The sequence below is a fragment of the Erythranthe guttata genome, chromosome 8 (assembly GCF_056151865.1).
Source record: "Erythranthe guttata isolate IM_541 chromosome 8, IM_541, whole genome shotgun sequence".
In the NCBI taxonomy this organism is placed as follows: domain Eukaryota; kingdom Viridiplantae; phylum Streptophyta; class Magnoliopsida; order Lamiales; family Phrymaceae; genus Erythranthe; species Erythranthe guttata.
The window spans coordinates 6,291,349-6,315,238 of record NC_142540.1 but is presented as its reverse complement, the minus strand read 5'-3'; the positions used below and the strand labels follow the sequence as shown (position 1 = coordinate 6,315,238).

Here is a 23,890-nt window from a genome sequence, read left to right as displayed (position 1 = left end):
GAGAGAGAGAGAGAGAGAGAGAGAGAGAGAGAGAGAGAGACGCAGAATAGAAAAATATGTTCATTAATATGGGTAACTAATTTCCTAATTATTAGGACCCTTTAATGGAAAATATATTGTAAATCTTTTAATATCAAAATTAAATATACCTTATTTCTTAATCAGGGGTACAATGGTGATAATTAAATTTTTTTAATTAATAAAAACTGTTTTGGATTTATCTTAAATATGCAAAATGAAATTGGGCTCATTGTAATGACACTTGTGTAATGAGGGGGTTTTGTCAAATTATCCCATGTTAATAATAATATTTATTTAATAATGACATTAAACTACACAACATTAATTACAAAGTAGCAATATTAATATTAATACTTTTTTTACATTGCCATTTTGATTGCACCTATTGCTTTTATTAGGTCTATTATTTTATACGTTTTTTATTCATGAGGATGAATTTACTGAATAGGCATTTAGTCCATTTGGTATTATTCAGGGACTCTTTTGTCATCATCATGCTTTTTTGTCTTAAATTAAAAACGGAAATATATTTTAAATTTTTGACTGGTAATTTAAACTCTTACATCATTTTACTAAAGATTTACTATGTTAAAACTCTTACTAAAAAATTCTACTTTTAAAAATAAAAGATAAATAACACATGAAAAGACGAGAGACACATTTTATTTTGGGAATTTTTTTGCATAAATCTATGACCAACCACCTTTATTATTCTAGATTATTTGTTATATCTCTTTTGTCAATAAGCCAATCTCTTTAGTATGTATTATAAATAAATAAAAAATTAATGTATATGACAAAATTACCCCCAATTATTTACACCATATTCTTAATTGTAACCCCAATTTAATCAATTTTGACCACAAAAATTCAATTTTGACCTTTTTTTTCTTGAAATTACTTTTTCGCCGCCAGTCTCTGGCATTGACTTTTTCGATTTTTTTCCCGCCGCGAGTTTCCGACGTTGACCGCCGATCTCCGGCGTTGATATTTTTAGTGATTTTTTTTTTCTTCTAAAAGTTTTATCCGTTTTTTAACCCCCGTCGCTAAACATTGACCCTAATTGTACTATCATTAATAATAATTATACTGTCACTAACAATACATTAACATAATTATATTGTCGTTGACAGTACATTAACGTAATTGTACTGTCGTTGACAATACATTTATGTAATTGTACTGTCGTTGACAAGAAAATTAGAGTCAACGACAATATTATTATTTTTTTGAGTTTTTTTTTCAATTTTGTTTGATTTGTTGACGAGGCAACGTAATTATATTACTGTCGTTGACAATAAAATAATTGTAAACACAATAATATTACTATCAACCACATAAATATTATTATGTTTTGGGGTTTTTTGTCTTTTGTTTTTGTTTGAGTTGTTGACGGAGTAACGTAATAATATTGATGTCTACTATTGTAATATTACTGTAAACACAATAATATTGTTGTGGTTGACTGTAATATTACTGTTGTTACGGTAATATTAATGTGAACCACATCAATATTAATTTTGTTGGCTTTTTATTATGTTTACCTTTGTTGAACGGTCAACATATTAATATTACTCTATTACAAAATAATAATAACTTTGATGTGTTAATATTACTGTGTTAGAGATTAATATAGCAATATTACTATGTTAAATTGTAGTATAGTTAATATTAAAGTGTTTAACAGTAATATAGCTAATACAATTGTCAACCACAACAAGATTGTTGTCTAAACGGAGGGCAAAAAGATGTTTTAAAAAAAAGTCAACGCTGAAAACCGACAGAAAAAAACAGGAAAAAAAAAAAATCAATGGCGGCGACGGACGAAATTGTCCATAAAATTGTGTTTTTGGTTAAAATTGAATAATTTATGAAATTTACGGTCAAATTGAGGTTAGATTAAATTAAAGGATGAAATTGAAGCATATTAAAATGTGATGGGCTATTTTAGTCTTTACAAATCTCTGGACAATGTGTGGACTTTTTTAAAAAGATTCTTTTGTCTGAACCCCTTTATGAATAAGTACTCATTACTGAGCTAATATTAAAATACCCTTTTATTTTAGGGATTATTTGACAAAACTCCCTTATTAGCCTCCTCCAATTACAATTAGTCCAAAAAAATTATTACTTTTAAGTTAAATCCAGAACATTTTTAATTAATATATTTTCACGATTATGCCCTTCGTCCTATTTAACATAACATTTTATTTAATATTAATTTATAATTTCCACCCACACTATCAAACCCTATGCCCACGTTTTGATTTCTCCCACGCATTCTCTTCTCTATCGCCTCAGCCCCTTCTCTATATTCTCCATTGCAGCCGCCTCCCTTTCATCTCTCTCTCCACCGGTCACCTTGCGATCTTTGTTCGTCCGTTGCCGCCGTCGCTCCTCTTTTTTTTTTCCCTCAAACGGCAGTCCAGCACCCCATAATGGCGGAGGCCTTGCATCGGAAATAGTTAAAGTGGTTGAAGAATGATTCATGGTTGGTGGTGGTGCGGATGACGAGTTTCTCGATTGTGGGGTTCTGGACAGTGTGGCGGGGAAGATTAACCTGCCAGATGTTGATTCTCTCGACTTTCTTCCAATATCTCGGCCTGCATCTTTTCTTTTTTCCATTAAATGTTAGGTTTGTTTATTTTATATAAAAAGACACAAATGCATATAGTAGTTTTTTGTAAGTTTATAGTAAAATTTTGTAATGGAATTCGTTAATTACATAGTGATTTTGTTAATCACAGAGTGCTCTTCATTAATTACAGAGTGGTTTTTGTTAATTACACAGTGATGTTCGATAAGTTTATAATGGACTTTCATAACAGAATACTGTAATCACACAGTGATTTTTGGTAAGTTTTATAGTGCATTTCAATTTGTTAAAACTATTTTATTTTTAAATTTAACTTTATAAAACAAAAGTATAAAAAATAAAAAAATCGAAATTAAAAAAATGAAAAATAAACGTTTTTAAAAATAAAATCAAACTTATCTTATGAAAAAATGGAAATAAAAAAAGAAACAAAAACGAGAATTTTTAGAGTTGATTTGAGAGCGTTACTTGAGGCATAAAATCTGAAGCGTGATTTGGGGGCATAATTTTTGTAGAAGATTTGAATGTGGATTAGAGGCTGGATTTGAATACATTAACATAATTTTTTTTAATTTATTAGAATAATTAATTTGGACATATAATATATTTTGGGTTGATTGGATTATAGCAAATAACAATTTAGAAAATGGATTTATCAAGAAGTAAAATTCAATAGGGGGTTTTATCAAATAGCTTAGGGTCACCAAAAATGTCAAACCAAGTCTTAGGGTTCACTCAAAATTTTGTTATTAAAATAACTATACAATCAATCACCTATAAAATATTTACACATTTTGAGTTTATACTATCGTATTAATGAAAATTTACCAAACTCAATTTTAATTAAACAATAAAAAAAAAAAAAAAAAAACCACCAGACACGTGCAACGCACGTACACCTATCTAGTAAAACTAAATGCATGAATTAGTTAACCATCGTCCGATGAAGCAAAGAAGCACTAAAACAAACATTAGGGTAAAATAGAATCGAGAGCTTTATTTTCACAAAAGCTTAAAAAAATGTTTAACATGTTGTTGCTTGCAAAACAGTGTAAAAATTTATTACTGTTATTATATATTTTTAATTTTATTATTATTGCATTTTTGTCAACTTGCAACTCTGGCACTAAAGAAATTCAAAAATTAGAACGTGAAAATATCTTTAACAATGAGAACAGTGGGAATTGTAGACTCGTGTGCTCGACAGTTGCTTCCTTTAAGAAAAAATGGGATGAATCATTTAACAATGCATTACCATGTACATAAATTACAAACTATTGTAGAAAAATTGAGGTGTTTACCTCAAATGTGGAAAATATTGAAGTACAAATTCCGTGATCGTTTCAAGGAATAAATTATGAATCTACGCTTTGAGTAGATAATTGTAGTGTGTTTAAATGCTCAAGTCCAATATGGGATGAATGAGAAATAAATGCACAAAGTAAAGTACTTCAATGAGCTAAAGTGAGCTCAAAGGGCTTGGTGGGAGGTGAAAAGTCACTTGTCCCACATCACGAAAAAAGCATTAATCAGAACACTTTAAATAGTGTTAAATGGATAGCTAGAGGTATAATCAAGTGAGGGATCAAGTACCAAACCACACGAGCGCCGCCGCCGCCGGACCGTGCCCGTGCCCGTGCCCGTGCCGAGGCTGAGGCCGTTGGACTTTGGACTTTGGACTTTGGAAATGTTTGGTTTGGGCCTCAAAGGAATAAAGTTTAAGTTTTTGGGCTTAATTAATTAAACTAGCATCATATCCGAACAGGTGGCAGTTTAAACACGAATTGGTGTTTAACCCCTGCGAAAAGACACAATGCTTTTTCAGCTCCTTTCAATTTCTAGAGTTGTGTCTTTTGGAACGCAACTTTCTGAAAACTATAAATACAGCCCTAGTTTTCCAGCAATCTCACTCAATCATCCAAGCATTCATAAGCATAAGCATATTCGTTGCATAATATCTTTCTTTCGTGTCAATAAAAGTCCAAAACGTCTTTTCGTTCGTTGTGTTCCAGCAGTTGTTGTGCTGCTCTGTTGGAACTGTAAGTTGTTGTATCTTGGGAGACAATTGCCGAAACCGAAGCACTGTTGCGGGGCAATTTTGTCTTAAGGAGAAAGAACAAAGTTCTTGCCTCGACTTTTCTCTGTTTATCTTCAAAAATTCCTATCTCGAAAACCATATAAATAACAATCTTAAGAAAAAAAAAATTTCTCTGCTCTCGAGATGGAAAATCAAGGAAACGAAAATGTTGATGCTGTTGCCGCTGCTGCTGCCGCTGCCGTTCCTAATGTTGCTATCCCTTCTGCTGCTGCAACAATTTCAATGGCTCTACCGATCCACAACTCTGCCCCTGCTCATGGAGAAAGACCGGAAAAATTTACCGGTGTTGAATTCAAAAGGTGGCAACAAAAGATGTTGTTTTATCTTACGACCATGAACCTTCAAGGGTTCTTGCGACAAACTGCTCCTACGGTGGCTGAGGACGACACTGACGTTCAAAGGAGAAATGCTTATGATGCTTGGTACCACAGTGACTTCCTCTGTCGTAACTATGTCCTCAACGGACTCGACAATACGCTATACAATGTCTACAGCAACTTCAAGACTTCGAAAGAGTTGTGGGACTCTCTCGAAAAGAAGTACAAAACGGAGGATGCCGGCTTGAAGAAATTCATAGTCGGACGGTTCCTTGACTACAAGATGGTGGACTTCAAGACAGTGGTTGAGCAAGTCCAAGAGTTGCAATTGATCCTGCATGAGATTCATGCCGAAGGAATGCAACTAAGCGAGTCTTTCCAAGTAGCCGCTATCATCGAGAAGCTACCGCCTCTGTGGAAAGATTTCAAGAACTACCTCAAGCATAAGCGCAAGGAAATGCGACTTGAGGACTTGATCGTGAGGCTTCGAATTGAGGAGGACAATCGTCAAGCCGAAGCCAAAACCGTGAAAGGAAAGATGGAGGCAAAAGTGAATTTGGCCGAGCCAAGTGCCAAGAAAAGAAAGGTGACCAAAGGCAAGCCAAATCCAACTAAAAGGTTCAAAGGAAGCTGCCACAACTGTGGAAAAATTGGTCACATGGCTCGAGAATGTTGTCAGCAAAAGAAGGGACATAACCAAGCTAACCTCGCCGAGGAAAAAGCTGTCCCTACCGATCTGTCCGATATGGATCTTACCGCTGTGGTGTTTGAAGCCAACTTGGTGGACAATCCTAGAGAATGGTGGGTGGACACCGGAGCAACGCGCCACATTTGCTCGGACAAAGAGATTTTCTCCTCCTACACACCCGTTGAAGGAAGGAAGCTATTTATGGGAAATTCCGCTACATCAAACGTAGTGGGTGAAGGCAAGGTGGTGCTAAAGATGACTTCCGGCAAAGAGCTTACGCTTGTTGATGTGATGCATGTCCCGGACATTCGCAAGAATTTAGTCTCCGGAGCCCTGTTGAGCAAGGCGGGATTTAGGCTAGTGTTTGAGGCCGATAAGTTTGTTTTGACCAAGAATGGTCTGTTTGTAGGCAAAGGGTACCTCGAGAAAGGACTCTTCAAAATGAATGTAATGGCTGTGAAGCGAAATATGAATAAAATAAATGCTTCTTCTTACTTGCTTGAGTGTTCTAATTTATGGCATGATAGATTAGGACATGTGAATTTAAGTACATTACAAAGGCTAGTTAAATTGGACTTATTGCCTAAAATGGAAATAAATTCACAAAATAAATGTGAAATTTGTGTTGAGGCAAAAATGGCCAAAGCACCGTTCCATAAAGTGGAAAGAAATACTGCACCTCTAGAATTAATTCATACGGACATTTGTGACTTGAAATTTGTGCAAACTAGAGGGGGCAAAAAGTACTTCATAACTTTTATTGATGATTGCACAAGGTACTGTTACGTATATCTTCTTAACAGTAAAGATGAGGCTTTTGAAGTATTTAAAACTTACAAAAGTGAGGTAGAGAATCAACTTGGTAAAAAGATAAAAATGATTCGAAGTGATAGAGGAGGAGAATATGTTGCTCCATTTGAAGAATTTTGTGCCTCTAATGGTATAATTCATCAAACGACAACACCATACTCACCTCAATCTAATGGAGTTGCCGAGCGAAAAAATCGAACTCTTAAGGAGATGATGAACGCAATGCTAATTTGTTCGGGCTTACCCCAAAATATGTGGGGGGAAGCCATACTCTCGGCAAATTACATCTTAAATAAGATTCCCCATAAAAAGATGGATAAAACTCCATATGAACTATGGAAGGGTCGAAAACCATCTTATAAATACGTCAAAGTGTGGGGGTGTTTGGCTAAGGTTGAAGTACCTAAACCAAAACAAGTCAAAATTGGACCCAAGACTGTTGACTGCATTTACATTGGACATGCAAATAACAGTAGTGCCTATAGATTTATAGTGCACAAATCTGAAATTCCCGACTTAAATCGTGGAATGACAATTGAATCGAGGAATGCAATATTCTTTGAACACATTTTTCCATGCAAGGAAGTAGTTGAAGGAAGTTCTAAAAAGAGAACTCACGAAGCTACAAGTGCTTCAACTCAAGATGGAGATAAACCGAGACGTAGCAAGCGAGCCAAAGTCCCTAAGACATTTGGTCCCGAGTTTCTAACTTTTATGTTGGAAAATGAACCAAGGACTATTCAAGAAGCATTGTCTAGTCCCGATGCACCATTATGGAAAGAAGCCATAAGAAGTGAGATCGATTCCATTATGCAAAATCATACTTGGGAACTAGTAGATCTTCCACCGGGGTGCAAACCTTTAGGATGTAAATGGATCCTTAAAAGGAAATATAAGGCCGATGGGTCAATTGACAAATTCAAGGCTAGATTAGTAGCTAAAGGATTTAGACAACAAGAAGGATATGACTTCTTTGACACGTATTCGCCTGTGACAAGAATCACTTCAATACGTGTGCTCATTGCTATTGCAGCATTGAACAACCTTGAGATACATCAAATGGATGTTAAAACGGCATTCTTGAATGGTGACCTCGATGAGGAAATATACATGGAACAACCTGAAGGGTTTGTGGCTCCCGGTCAAGAGAAAAAAGTGTGTAAACTTGTGAAGTCATTATATGGTCTCAAACAAGCACCTAAACAATGGCATGAAAAATTTGATAGAACTATGCTATCAAATGGTTTCAAAATAAATGACTGTGATAAATGCATCTACATTAAAGGTTCAACAAACGATTTTGTAATTGTTTGCTTATATGTAGATGACATGTTAATTATGGGGAGCAGTCACGATATTATCGTGAAAACAAAGAACATGTTAAAAAATAATTTTGACATGAAAGACATGGGCCTAGCCGATGTTATCTTGGGAATCAAGATAGCTAGGACACCAAATGGAATTGTCTTAACACAATCTCATTATGTTGAAACTGTGCTTAAGAAATTCGATGCATTTGAGAGTTCTCCTGCAAAAACACCAGTGGACTTGACTTTACATCTAGCCAAGAATCAAGGAGATGCTGTCTCTCAAATTAAATATGCAAAGATCATAGGAAGTCTAATGTACTTAACAAACTGTACTCGTCCCGATATTGCATATGCCGTGAACAAATTAAGTCGATTCACGAGCAATCCAAGTGAAGATCATTGGAAAGCAATCACTAGAGTACTTAGATACTTAAAGCATACCATAAACCTTGGATTGCATTATACAAGATATCCAGCTGTGCTAGAAGGCTATAGTGACGCAAACTGGATATCGGATACGAACGACTCCAAATCCACGAGTGGATATGTATTCATGATTGGTGGGGGAGCCGTTTCATGGAAATCTTCGAAACAAACGTGTATAGCGAGATCCACAATGGAATCCGAATTCATAGCTTTAGATAAAGCCGGTGAAGAAGCCGAGTGGCTTCGTAATTTCTTAGAAGATATTCCTTGTTGGTCGAAACCTGTGCCCGCAGTAATGATTCACTGTGATAATTTATCTGCGATAGCAAGGGCTCGAAACACAATGTACAATGGTAAGTCTAGACATATCCGTCGAAGACACAACACCATAAGGCAATTGATCTCTAATGGGACTATCTCAGTTGACTTTACGAAGTCAAAAGATAATTTGGCCGATCCTTTGACGAAAGGAATCAATAGAGATCAAATGTGCAAGTTAGTGATGGGAATGGGTCTAAAAAACCCACAAATAAAGAAAATCCATGATGGTAACCCAACCTTGTAGATTGGAGATCCCAAAATCTTGGTTCAATGGGCAAACTAAGTTATGGAAATTCAAATTGTGCACTTGGAAAATTATTCCTACCATTCCCTAATCCAAGTGCTACCTGTCGAGTGTGGTAAGGGTAAGTCAAGTGACTTTTAATGATTCCTATGACCTTTTAAGGTGGAATATGACAGGATATTCTTTTAGGAGATCACCTATGTAAGTGTGAAGTATAGGGCGGCTTCGATGAAACACTTATGAATCCAAGAGTGGTCCAAGGCCGAAATGGACAACACGTGAGAACAAAAGACGTTAGAAATGTTATTGTGTAAATGTTGCTGCCTTGGTTTACACAAAAAGTTGATTAGTTCAAGACATCACGTTCACTAAACAACAAGTAAATCCAACAACATATTACTAAGGAAGGTTCAAAGCCATAAGCTACCTCTCCCGATGCAATAACAAATCGTTTGGACTTTAAGTGTCTGCATGCATTATTCTCATTCATGTGGGGGATTGTAGGAAAATTGAGGTGTTTACCTCAAATGTGGAAAATATTGAAGTACCAATTCCGTGATCGTTTCAAGGAATAAATTATGAATCTACGCTTTGAGTAGATAATTGTAGTGTGTTTAAATGCTCAAATCCAATATGGGATGAATGAGAAATAAATGCACAAAGTAAAGTACTTCAATGAGCTAAAGTGAGCTCAAAGGGCTTGGTGGGAGGTGAAAAGTCACTTGTCCCACATCACGAAAAAAGCATTAATGAGAACACTTTAAATAGTGTTAAATGGATAGCTAGATGTATAATCAAGTGAGGGATCAAGTACCAAACCACACGCGCGCCGCCGCCGCCCGCCCGGACCGAGACCGAGACCGAGCCCGAGCGCGTGCGCGTGCGCGTGGCCGAGGCCGAGGCCGAGGCCGTTGGACTTTGGACTTTGGACTTTGGAAAACCATATAAATAACAACTATCTGCACAAAAGAAGCAATAAGTTAGTCAAAGTAAACAAACAAAAGCAAACAAAGAAATTTCAGAAAATCAAAAACCTATTCTACACAGTAGTAAACAAACAAATAAGGAAAAAAAAAAAGGAAAGAAAGAAGGAGAATAGAGAAAAATGGATTTAGAGAAGTACACGAGTAAAAAAGAAGAAGGAATTTTATAAAATCATAAACATTTTCCACATAGTAGTAAATGAAAAAGAAAAGAAAGAACATTAGAAAAGAAAATTAAAGAAGTAGACAAATTAATTAATATACTTTCACGAGGGAAGTAGTATAACATAGAGTATGAGCGGACATTCCATAAATTTTCGGTTATAATTTAAAACACAATTCAAGCAATTGAAATGTACATTCTTCATTTTGTTCAACATAAAATGAATTTTGTTCAACCTCATTCCAACCTCCCAGATTAAAGAACCGCAATATATAGGCACTGGTACGGACATAAAATGTAAAATTGATACCTCATCTCGTAACAGAAACAATCCACACATAGATTTTTATATCTCGAAAAACGCAGACCTAAAGCCTTCATTGGAAAGCAACGTAAAAAATAACATACACATAAGTTGCATAAAAAACCTGAATAAATAATAGCGCAAAGAATTGTGCAATAATAACGATATATGCACATATCGATAAGCCGATAATCATAATTAACAGCCATTACAATATTTAGGAGGATTTTTTTGACTCATTTAAACCTTAAACATATCTGTTGATTTTAAATGCCTATGAAAGTCCACTCTTCTGTTGAGAAAGACTACGTGTTACGACATTAGGTGTCGTAATAGAATTCTTGTGTTGTCACAGTAACTAACCTACTAAAAGTAGAATAAAGAACACAAGAATTTAATGTGGTTCGGATACAAATGTACCCTACATCCACGAGGACTTGCAAAACTAGTTCAGATTTAAGTGTACATTAATAGGACTTAATAAAACACTAAAGACTCCCTCTTTATGGATACGCCGTTCTTGCACACGACTCGAACTTGTTGATAATCAAAGCAATCCCTCCTCCGCACTCTTGGACTTCCTCCAATGTTGAACTTCCTTCAAGCGGCGGATCGACCTCTCCCGAGATCTTTTAAGCACTTCTCCCGAAACGCCGATCTTCTTTATGGCCTGGTAGAAGAAACCTGTGTTGTTGCCACACCTGTCGTGCAGACAGGGCTGCAGCACGGGCTGCACCCTTCAAAGCCTTTATGCTGGGCTTTTTCTTATTAAAGCTCCATAGGACTCATATGAGGTTGAGGGCCTTATATAGGCACGAAATCCACCACCCTAAACCTAACTTGGGCCCTAAGAAATCGATTCATTAGGTAATAGAATCACTGTATGTCTATGCAAACCAATTATGAACAAAGTAGTAACTAACAAGTCTCGTAAACGGCTACCTAAGGTGATATTTGTATGTCTACGATAACACATGCAATTAACACACTAATCCAGTGAAAACTACTCGAAAGTTCTTCTATCCTTGTTCTAATTATTAAAACAACCGGTCGATGTAATTCTAAAAATAACGCATATATAGCAACATAAATTAGCTAGATTCATGCACTAAATAAGATCATATTGAAGAAATAATGAATTAAACTTGCGTAATATTAGAAAAATAGGTTCAAATCACCACATAGGGTTCTAATAATATCCTAGATTCAAAAACTAGCTACTCATGTTCTCTACGAAAAACATCATAAAAATAAGAAAATACATAGATTTAGAAAAGACAAATAAAAGAAGAACTATGATGAAGATCCGTCAGGTCTTCGTATTCGATTCTTCGTTCTCTCGCTCCTCTTGCTCTAAGATTGTGTAAAAGTGTCTCTATTTCGTGCTTGTCTTTGTCTTTAAATAGATGCTCGACTTGGTAAAAAGATCCGAGTTTCCTTGTGTTATTAAAACCCCAAAATTGGTCTTCCGCTTGTTTTCACACGGCCGTGTGAAAATCAGTACAAATCTCACACAGTTGTATCAGATCTCGAAGCTTTCTGCCCAACTTTTGCAGTTGGCACGGCCGTGCCAGAAAAGAACTGTATTTCACACGGCCGTGCCAGGCCAAATTCAACTTCCGATTGTTTTCTTCCATTTTTGCCCGCTTTTGATCCGTTTTTGCCCGTTTCATCCTTGTAACTCCTGAATCTTCAAATTATACCTAAAATACAACAAACTAATAATGAAGCACCATTAAATCGATAAAAGTCCACAAAAATCCTCGTAAGAAAGTATAAATTGAGTGTAAAATCTAGACTCAACAATAATGTATTCCAATTTTTGTAATAATATATATTGGAAATTCTCACAAAATGGAATTTCTCAAAAAATTGCAAATACAAAAATGTATGTTATTGTAGTATAATTTTTGAGAAAAAAAATGAAATTTTCAAATATTAAATCAAATCGAAAATATTAATTTTATAAATATTCCAATTACAATCTATATATTTTGGAAAATAAAAAATAAAAATAAAAACTAAGAAAAAACAATTACTATTTCAAGAAAAAAGATGGGAAATTTCTTATGTTAACAGACTGTCCGACTCAGGACCGGCCCAAGGCAGAGGGAGGAGAGGCCGTCGCCTTGAGCCTTCGAAAAATCGAACTTTTTAGGGCCCTCCATTTTTGTTAACAAACGTTATATAGCCCCAGATATTAAAGCACTCAATCTTTATTTTATTAAATTTTTATTCTAATTTCCTCTTTTTTTCTTTTTTATCCATTGACAATCAAAATTGAGTTTTTTTTAGTTTAATAATTATGGTTGTATTATATTTTATGTTTTGTCGTGCTAAAGATTGGTGAATTCTCGATATCATGGCCCCTCGAAAATTTGATTCCGGACATCATAAAAGAAAGAAGAAAACACAAACACTAAAAGCTTGATTTTACGAGTTTGATTGGTGATTTTACATATTAGAAGGCAAGAAATATAACATTTAATGACTATTGAAAGTATTTTTGTGTTAAACATTTATGAATTATGAATTTAGATATATTTTATATTTTTGCAATGTTATTTGGTTAATTTTTTTTATTTTTCTTTTTAATAAAGGTTGTTATTTGGTTAGATAAGGGGCCTCATTTTCCATTTTATTTCATCTTCGCCTTGGGCCTCTCGAACCCGAGGACCGGCCTTGGTCCGACGCCAATGTCATCCCATAATATAGATATAAATTATGGAGTTAATTGCATACAACCCCTGTGTAATTTCATATTGCCGAAAAAGTTCTCATGTTAAAAATATTAGCGACGACCCCCCTCTATTATATTTTATGAAGCACACTGCCCCTTAGATGAAAATTTGTTGTTGACTCACGTGAAATAACAAAACTACCCTCAACTTAAATTAAGGAAAATAATCCCCCAGACCAATCTTCTTCATCTCTTTCATTCCATTCCTTCTCAGATTCACAAAACTCACCGTTGAGGAAGAGATCAGAAGAAGAGGACGGTTTATGAAATGAATTGTCACAAGTTTCCTGATAAGATCCCTAAAATACCCAGCAACACGGACACTCGCACACAAACACAAAGCAACGAATATAAAGCAACGGAAAAAAAAATCGTCTTATCAGCAGCGCCGTCGTGGTGAATTCCAACCGCGGCGGGGAAGGCGGCGGCGACAGCTGCTCTAACGGGACCTTGGTGCCAAAGAGAATGGAGGTAAATCACCTCGTCTCTGAGCCTTTAATTTGCAGATCCATTGGAGAAGAATGAAATAAAGTTGTTTTGTTGTTAAAAGGGGTCAAGATTTGGAGGTTTTTTTTTATAATCCGACGAAGAGATTGTCCATAGGGTTTTAGATTGAAGAGAGGGTCTTTTTGAAACTAGCAGGGACTGGATTGAAATTTTTGGAAACTTCTTTTTAGGCTTATAAAAATTACGAGGTGAATCAACAATTTTCAGAAATTTTCGGTTAAAGGGTATTTATGTCTTTTCAAGCCAAAAATACACCTCCAGTCGCACAAACCTCGAGTATATCGCACGTCAAGCTCGTAGGGTCCTTATTGCATTTGACTAATTTTCATAGGGGGGTTTGTGCTAATTTTTTTAACACATGGGGTTTTTCGGCAATTAGAGATTACACAAGGATGGTTCTTGCAAAAAACCCATAAATTATGTGCTAAGGCCCCTTTTGGTTTCGATGACAAGGAGTGATAGACATAATAATCACCCCTAATCAGACATTTGGTTCGTTGGACAAGAACACGTGATAGATTAAAAGCCCGGTATCTAATCATGCAATTGGCTGATAAATTATCCTACCCCATGAGGTCTGATTGTGTAATGATTCATTGGAGTAAAATGTGAAATGACGAGAAGGGGCTTAATTGTGCTATTATTTACCATAAAAATGACTAAATAAATAATTAAATAAAAAAAGTCCCATTATCTATTGTGCAATAAATTATTTTGTAAACTCCATTTCATTTTACAAATATTATAATAGATTCTATTGTCTGTTCATTGGTATACAAATATTGAGTTAGTTCGTTTAATTGACAATATATTTTGATGTTGAATTACTTCAAATTTTTTATTGTTGTTGTGAGGATAATGGTATTAAAAGTGTTATAAGGGGTATTTTGTAATTTCATAACTTATCAATCCCAATCCTGCAAACCTAACTAAATGTCACGTTTATCCTAGTTAAAGTTATCCAACAAACCAAATACAAAATATTTATTATTATATAATCATGAACAGTGCAATCTTGTATAATCCAACAAAATTAATCAATCCCATCCATCCAACCAAAAGAGCCCTAAAAGAATTGCATCATCCGGATTCTTTTAAGCAATTCGAGAGGGTTTTTTTACAATCATTCAAAAGCCGGGCGAATTATAACGGATAGAAAAGGATGCATATATGTTAAGTGTATATTTTTACACTTTATCATATCTTTTTATTTGAGCTTTTGGTGTGTTTTAACGATAATTGGTGCTTCAAAAGTTGATTTATTGTATTTTAGGTACAAATTGAAGAATTGGAAAAGTATGAGGTCAAAACTGCAATTTTGGAGAAAATATGGGTCAAAAGTGAAAATATCAAAATTCTGAAGATTTAAAGCTCGGACCCCCGTCCCAGTTTTAGTGCAAATTGTGGGACCCCCGTCCGAGACTCCGAAGCTGCGCAGTAAAGGAATTTTAATTGCACAGGGAAACTGTCTTCTTCCCCAAGTTCTTCACCCTATATAAGACCAAGCCAAGCACACAATTGGGGATCAATCTTTTGAGGCAAAATCAAGAGCAAAGAAGATCAACGAAGATTCAAGCATAGTTTTTCTTATTTAATTTATTTATTTTATTTTATTTATCATAAGAATTACGAGTAGCTAAGTCTTTATTTCTAGGATTTTATTTGGAACCCTATGTGGGATTTATGAACCCAATTCTATAATTTTATGCAAGTTTTAATTCCGGATTATTTCTTCTACTTGTTTTATTAAGTGCATGAACTTGATCACCTTATGTGCTTTTATGTTATTGTTAATCGCATGAATCGGAAGACCGGGTTAATAATTAGAACTGTGGTAGAAGAGCCTTTGTGGTATTAACATAGGAATATAGTTAATCTCTTAGGTAGCCATTATTGAGATTTGTGCTTAATGTTGTGTTCTAGAATTAATTGCATAGGAATATAGTAATTGAATCTAGAGTATTAGAATCGTAATACACGCGGAAGCGGGTTATGATTATTTTAGCATCTCGGGTTAATAATCCGGGTTAATTGCTTGCATAATTGAAGGAATTGGGGGAGTAATAATCACATAGGGGGGAGAATAAAATCCTAGGCTTGCTTATCTTGATTAAATCTTCATTTTAAATTGCTTTCTTCTTTTTGCTTGCTGTTTAATTTAGTATAATTTAGTTAATTCTCTCTAAATTCGACTGTGTAGGGTGGGCTTAATAATAATTGGTAGAATTTAGCGTCTAGGATTAAGTAATTAAATATTCCCTGTGGGTTCGATATCCGAACTTAATTGTCCACTATATTACTTGTACGATACATGCACTTGCGTGTAGGTTTTCGGCCAACAATATATCGTAAAATATCAACTGAAATAAATAATTACATACAAATCAATTAATATTCTCGAAAAAAGTCCAAACAAAATTATAAGGAAGGAATTAACACACAACTAATTACATATATATGAGCACTAAGTAGATCACCACTCTCGTGCAAGCAAACCACACAAAATGTAAACAATCATTGACTAGATCCGGACCCGGTAATTTGGTTTCCAATATCTTAATTAGGTTGCAAATAGTTTAATTTGGTCGTCCTCCTCGAAGTAAGGCATGTCATTACGATTCAAATGCACCCACGCCTCCAATCCACCACCCTCTTTGCTATCCATAAGTACAATTATGTTCGGTCGTGAAAACGCCCCGATTCCCGCCACCACGGGCTTCCCCCATCCAAAATCCGCTTCGTAAAATCCAAACTTGCTCCAATCGCTAAAAGCAAAAACATTCACCTCCCCGCCCATCGATTTTCCCCTCACATTCACCAAAGGCTCCATAATTATACTTTTCACATCCCGACCCGTTGGAGAAAATATTTCAGCACAATCGGCGACGGTTTTTTCGAGGCCATCGCCTAGTATATCAACCAATTCTTGAATATTATTATTATTCCCAACAACGGTGCTTGGAATCATGCACCGTGTGGGCGACAGAATCAACCAATTCCGACACGAATGTTTGGGAAGAGGCGGAAATGTTCTCCCACGCATGTTGACCGCCTGGGCAATGAGGCAAGCTCTCGATTTCCCGTTGTGCTTCGCTCGATCCACTCCGATCATGGCCTCCGCTATGACCGCGGACACCACGCGGACTCTCGAGTTTTCTGGCAACTTCAATTTCGATCTCAGTCTCGCTATAGCCTCCTTGTGAAACGAAAACCTCTTGACAACGATGTTGGGATCCCAACACGTTTTTATTGAATCGCCACGACTAATGTAGCTTCCTGGAAAAAACTCGGGCGGCGTGTCGAAACTCGGTCGGATTTTGATGCTTCCCACCATCCCTGGATTTTTGTTGGCGTTCGACCAAACGGCGATGAAAGTCCCGACGGAAGACGCGTCGAAAATTCTGTGAGAAACGCTGACGCTGACTACAAGCCCACCGCACTTGAACCGTGTGATCCGAATCGAGAGAAGTGGGTCCGCTAGAGATTCATCCACTTGGTGAAATTTAGGTGGGAGGAAATAATCATTTAGAAGCTTCACTTCTCTTTTGGATGCAAGAATGACATCACTTAGCGTCACATCATCGTCAACAACTTGTGCTTCTACGAATTCCGCGCCCGAATCATTGCAGTCGACCGAGTGATCCTCTTTGATGTATCTTCCGGCAAGAGGGTAGAATTGGGGTAGAATCTTGGATAGTGATTCTTGAAAATGGGTTGTTGTTTGTTTTGGATTGTTTGGTGATTGATGATGCTAAAGTATAGCTCACCTAGGATAGTATAGAAAACGAACTGGGAGAGCAAAGCGGATCAGTAGCTGGATAACTTGATGATCCTGAGGTCCCTGCGAAAAGAGCACACGTGAACTAAGCCGGGGGTTGATCCGGCGGAAACCCCTCCGACGCTCAAGTCAGATGTACGGATCGTAGAGGTAGCCGAGAGAATATAACTCGTAGTTTATTGTGAATAAAATAGAACGTACCTTTACAAATGAGTAAAACACCTATTTATATCCCGGTGATTGGATTGGGCTTGCTTTGTTGGGCCCAAGCCTTACTTTGAAGGTATTTGGGCTTTCGTGTAGTGGGCCTAATTAGTAGATATATTTGAGGGCCCATTGGGCCGGCCCATTTAGGTATATCATTAAGCCCCCCAACTCTCGATTCGAGATGGGGACTTGTGTAGAGGAATCCGGGTCGTGTCGAGAGTTAATTGCGTCGGGGATTAAATTGTTTCCGTTGGTGGTGAATTAATTCCTTAATTTTAATAAGGGATAATTGTATTTATTTGGCAACGAGGTATATATTTAAGGGTTTTAAATATTATACCAGGGCCAAATAAATAGACTTCTTGTGCGGTAGAAAGAGATAAACTGCCTCTCCTGCGTAATTAATATGGGTATGTACTTTGAACTCTAGGTTTTCTTCTGTGCTATTCTTCTCTTGAAAATTTTTTATTTGCGGTTGGGTAGAAATTTTTTGTTTTTTAACCGGATAAAAATATATCATGTCGAACCCGAGTAAGTCAAATTCTTTGCGTATTAAACTTCGAGATCCGGTCGAGGGGGGCGAGAAAACGTTTGGTACGGTGGGTATGGAACGCGATAAACTTGTACTATCGGGTGTAGAGATTGGATCTGCAGTAGGAAATTCACGAGGTGAAAATAAAAGGGGGGTTGTAACAGGCTTGGCTTCTGGCGTTGGCTCGAGCCAATTAGCCGGGCGGATGTGTGTGAGAGAGGGCGCGCACTTCGAGGCGGATGGGGAGCCGAGCCGAGCCGTTGATGTGGAGGCTGGCCCGGATTCCGAGAAGGGGAGGGAGAGAGAAAGCAGGCCACGTGGGCCTGCTGCTACCGGTCGTGCGTCAGACGTGGGGGCACGCGCGCGCGGGATTGGTCCGTGTCCCGACGCGCGCGTGGTGGCAGGTGGTGTGGGCAATGCTGACGCGCGCGCGCTGCCCAATGAAGGGGCGCGTGCGCGCGCGTCGATGGAGAGCGGGAGAGTTGGTGACGCGCGCGCGCTGCCATCGGAGGGCGCGCGTGAGCGCGCGTCATCGGGGGGTGACAGAGCGCGTGGGAGCGCGTGGCTGGCTGGGAAAGACACACGTGGCCCTGCTGTACTGGAGGACGCGCGCGCGCGTGAAGCAGCCCCTTTTGGGGTAGCGCGCGCGCGTGCGGGCGCGTGTAGCTCTCGTTTTCGGCCCGATTTGGGCGAGCGGGTCGGGCGAAATAAGGAGCAAATTTTCGATGAAGATGATGTGACTGTTCGGGGTTCCGTAAGGCGAGAAATCATTGAATCTTGGAGTGACGATGTCGAAACGAGTGGTAATGTTAATATTCGCTCTAACGTTGTTGAGGATGGTTCTAGTAGACGTCGCCGTGTCGTGGATTTTGGGAGCGATAGTGATGATTCGCATCAAGCTCCTTTGGCGAGTGATTTGGCGGTGTCCAATAGTGAAGTTGAGCTGACAGATGATGAGGAGGAGGAAGATGATATTCCGCCAGGTGATATTGAGATTGATAAGAGGAAGCAGAAGAAAATTAAGCCGATTAATTTGGACTTAGTTGATTTTGATAGTTTGTTGACGGAAGAGCATCTGCACTCTATTCGTCGTTTATCTGGAGCGCCAAGTAACGTTGAGTTGTTGTTGCCTCAGAAGGGTGACCGTTTGTATTCGCCACCCGATGGATTTCATACGGTGTTTTTAGGTTACTTGACGTGTACATCTCAGATTACACCGCATCCGACCTTGTTGAAGGTCTGTGAGGAATTCAAGATTGGGTATAGTCAGCTAACGCCCAGTGCTGTTCTGATTTTCCAGGCGTTTCATTTTAGGGTGGCTCGAGTAGGTCTGCCTGTGTCTGTGAGTTTATTTAAGGCGTTATTTACGTTACATCGGCCCAATAAGATGCCTTTCTTTTGCTTTCATCCTCGCGTTCATTACCAATTCGTGAAGAGTGTGAAGCTTTCCTTGGAGAAATGGAAGAACTATTTTTTTTACGTGAGGGCTCCCACTTTTGACGTTCCCGTAGTTTGGAATCCTACGTGTGAGAGTTTCGCGATGACTGCAAATATGGCGAAGAGGATTGAGGAATCTGGGTTGTGTGATGTGGAATTTGATCCGAGGAGTTTGATACCGACGGTGAAGGGTCAGCATCGTATATCCTTTTGTTGCCATGACTTGTGTTCCTCTTCTTTGTTGTTTTTTTTTTTTTATTTTACTTTATTTTGCAGTTTATATCTCATGTTTCTTATGTATTCTTTATCTCTTGTAGATGGGGGTATCACCTTTGCGGCACTTCAAGCTAAGGCGAATGGGACGTCGAAGAAGGCATCGAAGAAGGCATCGAAGAAGGTACCCTCTACCTTGGGAGGTTCTTCAAATGGTTTGCCTCGTGGGGAGGTCCATGTAGAAGCTCCTCGAGTAGTCGCAGATGATCGTAGCAGTGCTGGTGAAGTGGAGGGGCGTCCACCGACGAGGGACCGTGGCAAGGGGAAGAGGGTGGATATCGAGTATGTGGCTGTGCCTAAGCGTCCACGGGTAGAGCCAGAGGAGACTTATGCTTTCCATGGTGGAGGAGGGAAACAGCTGTTTACTTATGGAGTAAACCGCGATGGTAAGGAGTCGTACTGGGATGTGTCGGATTATGATTTGCCGATGTTGAGTACCGAGGGTTTCGTTCGAGAGTATGATCGTGTTCGGATGTCTGGTAAGGGTCCTTCTCACATGCTAGAGTTAGCTGGTGGAGACATATGTCGGGTGAGTACTTGTCTATTTAAAACAAGATTTTATGTTTTATTCTCTCTTGGCTTGTGAATAATATTGTTATTATTATTATTATTATATGTTTTTTTTGTTTTTTTTTTTTTTTAGTTGGTAGCGACTTGGAGATACCTCGTGGAGCACGGTAGGAATGCGGAAGCTAGTAAGGAAGAGGGTCGGGCTCGAAGTCAAGCACGTGAGGATGAGCTTCTAAGTCAGTTGGAGGAAGCGCGGTCCGATCTCGCTCTACGCTCTGAAGAGCTTGCTCGGAGGACAGAGGAGCTTGCTGAGAGGACGGAGGAGCTCGAGGTTATCCGGGGTGATGCGAAGGCTTATAAAGATGATGTTCACAAGTTGAACAAATGCTACGATCAGCTTAAAGAGAAATATGAAGCTGAGAAGGCGACGGGGAAGAGGTTCCTTGCGACATCAGGTGGTGCGGCTTATAAGGAGTCCATTGTGGAGGAGACTAAAGCTAGTTTCCGAGGTAGTGATGAGTGTGCTGCTATGGTTGAGGAGCATGCATTGGCTGTGGTTTATAAGCCATTAGTGCGTTCTTGTCGCAAATATCTGCGTGATGCGGGTGGGATCAGCGAGGAAGTGATTCGCGGGATGGAGGCTGGTATATCCGATGAAGATGAAGATGAGGTCGATGGCAACGAAACGGGCACAGAGCTCGTGGATGACATGGCTGTTGATGACTCCACTGTTAGGGCGTCTTCTGCCCGTGGACGTGGAGTTTAGATATTTTTGCTAGGATAGTTATCTTTCCCTTCTTGTTTTTTTTTTTTTTTTTTTTTTTTTTTTTTTTGCTGATGTAGATGGGTATGTCCACTACTCTTTCGTTTGACTTTTTTCCTTGTTTGACTTTGAAATTTAAAATTTCGATTTATTAATTTTGACATTGTCAAGAATTACTGCGTTGCTTTTATGTGTTTACATTTAGCATTGTACGCGATGTACTTGAGGAGGGGATCAGTCTCCCAAGGTTTATGTTAAGGGTCGTGCCCTTTGTTTGGACCGCTTGGGTCTTAATTATATTTGTCCGTGGCCACGTTTTAAAATTAACACCTCGTGAAACAAATAAAAGGACTTAGCTAATCCAGCTGGCCAGGCTATACGGATTATCTAAATCTCTCTAAGTGTTTGTAGGGTGGTATTGACTTGAACTCATGGTAAGAGGTAATTTGTATAGACGTAAAGGCGTAGATAGTAAAGCGAAAAGTATTATTTATTCAACGATAGCAAAGGAGAATTGTTACATGTCTACGTGAGGCGAATGTAAGTAAAGGACTAATGCGATAGGCCTTCATGAGGCGAAGGTAAATAACTACTGGTGGAGCGAGAAAAAAAAATTGACTTGATAAAAATTGTTCTAAGTGATTGTACTACACTTGTTCTTCTTCTTCCACGTCTTGCTTGTACTCGTTCGTTTTGCTGTGCTGATGGTAAAATGAATTCCTTTGGCGTTTCGATGCCTGTCAAATATAATTGAGAAAAAAGGAATTTTGTCTAAGCATTTGTATTGAACACCTAGTAATTGAAGCTGAGGGGATGCGCATTGCCGATCTACGTACCATGCTATGGGGATGTTTTTTCTTCCTCGCATTTCGAGATATGAAATCAACTCGTGAGTTGCTGCGAGTTACTCTGCGACCATGCCTGCTAGTGGAATGATTTTTTCACGTTAGTAGGAGTAAATAAGATCATCCGTGTGTTGAATGCTAATGGAAGTATAGTTACCCTTGGCGATGTGGTATGGAGTGTTCTCGCTCTTCGGGCCGTTGCTTGAGTAATATGCATCCTCTCGTAATGGATCTCAATCTGTAATAAGATGGTGAGATGTGATGATGAATTGCTGGTGAAAATAAATTTACTAGCCCCCCAGTTTAGGTGGGATGTTAACGCACCTGGTTATGTAGTAGAAAAATTTCTAACCATCTAGGAACAGCTTACAAGACGAGTTACGTGGAAGGTCGTGGAGCCTGCAGATGCGACCATTTGTAAGTAACTTTTATATAGAAGGGGTATGGATGATGACCTTAACTGATCTGAAGTAAGGTAGATGTATACCTTAAGCGTAGAACCGCTTGAGGTTCCCTATATTCCATGTTCTGGGTATAGGGCGTCCATCAATGTTCTCGAGGCGATATGCTCCAGTGTTGACCACCTTTGTGATTTTATACGGTCCTTCCCATTTTGGGTCGAGCTTACCGATGGGGTGAGAGGCTTCAGCTTTTCGGAGGACTAAATCTCCGACTTGAAAGGAGCGAGGGCGGACCTTTGAGTTATATGCCTTGGCCATGCGTGATTTATACATCTGTTGTCGGATGTATGCAATCTCACGTAACTCATCTACAAGGTCTAGGCTTCCTCGCATAGCTTCTTCATTAGCTGCTGGATCATAGTTGGTGATTCTCCAAGATGGTTCACCTATTTCAACGGGTGCTATAGCTTCTGTTCCGAAAGCTAGATTGAAAGGCGACTCTCCGGTTGCTGCGCGTGGGGTTGTGCGATAAGCCCATAGGGCGTTAGGCAATTCTTCCACCCATTTTCCTTTGGCACTTCCCAGCCTTGTCTTAAGGTGTTGGAGGATGGTGCGATTTGTAACCTCCGTCTGGCCGTTAGCTTGTGGATTTGCTACCGATGTGAAGAACTGCTTGATGTCCAAACCGATGCACCAATTTTTTACTTTGTCACCGCAAAATTGGGTTCCATTATCCGAGATGATGGAACGCGGGATTCCGAAGCGGCACACGATGTTCTTCCATAGGAATTGGATGACTTCTTCTTCTCGGATACGTGCTAAGGGTTCCGCCTCCACCCATTTGGTGAAGTAGTCCACTGCTACAATGAGGTACTTACGTCCTCCTGTGGCGGGTGGGAATGGTCCAACTAAGTCCATCCCCCATTGGGCGAAAGGGATGGGGCTGTCAATTGGTTGCATTAATGCCGCTGGTAGGTGAGTGATATTCGCATGCTCTTGGCAGGGCTTACACTTCCGGACTAACTTCTTCGCGTCTTCATGCATCGTCGGCCAATAGTAGCCTTGCCTCAGTAGTTTGAGAGCTAAAGTTCTCCCGCTTAAGTGATTTCCGCAGATGCCTTCGTGTACCTCTCTAAGTACGTAATCCGCTGTGGTCGGGTCGAGGCACTTGAGGTAAGGGAATGAGAAACCTCGTTTGTATAGTTCTTCTCCCACTATAGTGAATCGGGCGGCTCTTGTTTTTAACTTCCGCGCTTCAGTGGGATCTGTTGGAAGTTCTCCCTTCTTGAGATACTTCAGGATTGGAGTGAACCAGCATGGTTCATCCTCCTCGGTGTACTGTACTTCTGTGGGTGAAGTTATCTCTGGCTGAGGTGAAGTGAGGAGCGTCACCTTCCGACTTCCGATGGTGGCCATGGAGCTTCCAAGCCTAGCTAATTTGTCAGCGTGGATATTATTGGAGCGAGGTGCTTGTCTTATCTCGTAGCTCTCGAATTTAGATAAGAGAGTGTGCGCGAGAGCTAAGTATTTGGCCATGGTGTCTTCTTTAGCCTCGTAAGTTCCAAGTACTTGGTTGACGACGAGCTGAGAGTCGCTTTGGATTAGGAGCTTGCGCG

General features: G+C 38.9%; 1 protein-coding gene across 1 annotated transcript; it reads right to left on the bottom strand.

The window, feature by feature from the left end:
* Positions 1-15,889: 15,889 nt before the first annotated feature.
* On the bottom strand, positions 15,890-18,033 carry LOC105973148 (pelargonidin 3-O-(6-caffeoylglucoside) 5-O-(6-O-malonylglucoside) 4'''-malonyltransferase). Its single transcript, XM_088821183.1, has 2 exons — positions 18,016-18,033; positions 15,890-17,279 (listed from the first exon to the last, which is right to left on the bottom strand). The coding sequence occupies exons 1-2, from the start codon at positions 18,031-18,033 to the stop codon at positions 16,089-16,091; spliced, it is 1,209 nt and encodes a 402-aa protein (XP_088677309.1). The 3' UTR covers positions 15,890-16,088.
* Positions 18,034-23,890: the final 5,857 nt, after the last annotated feature.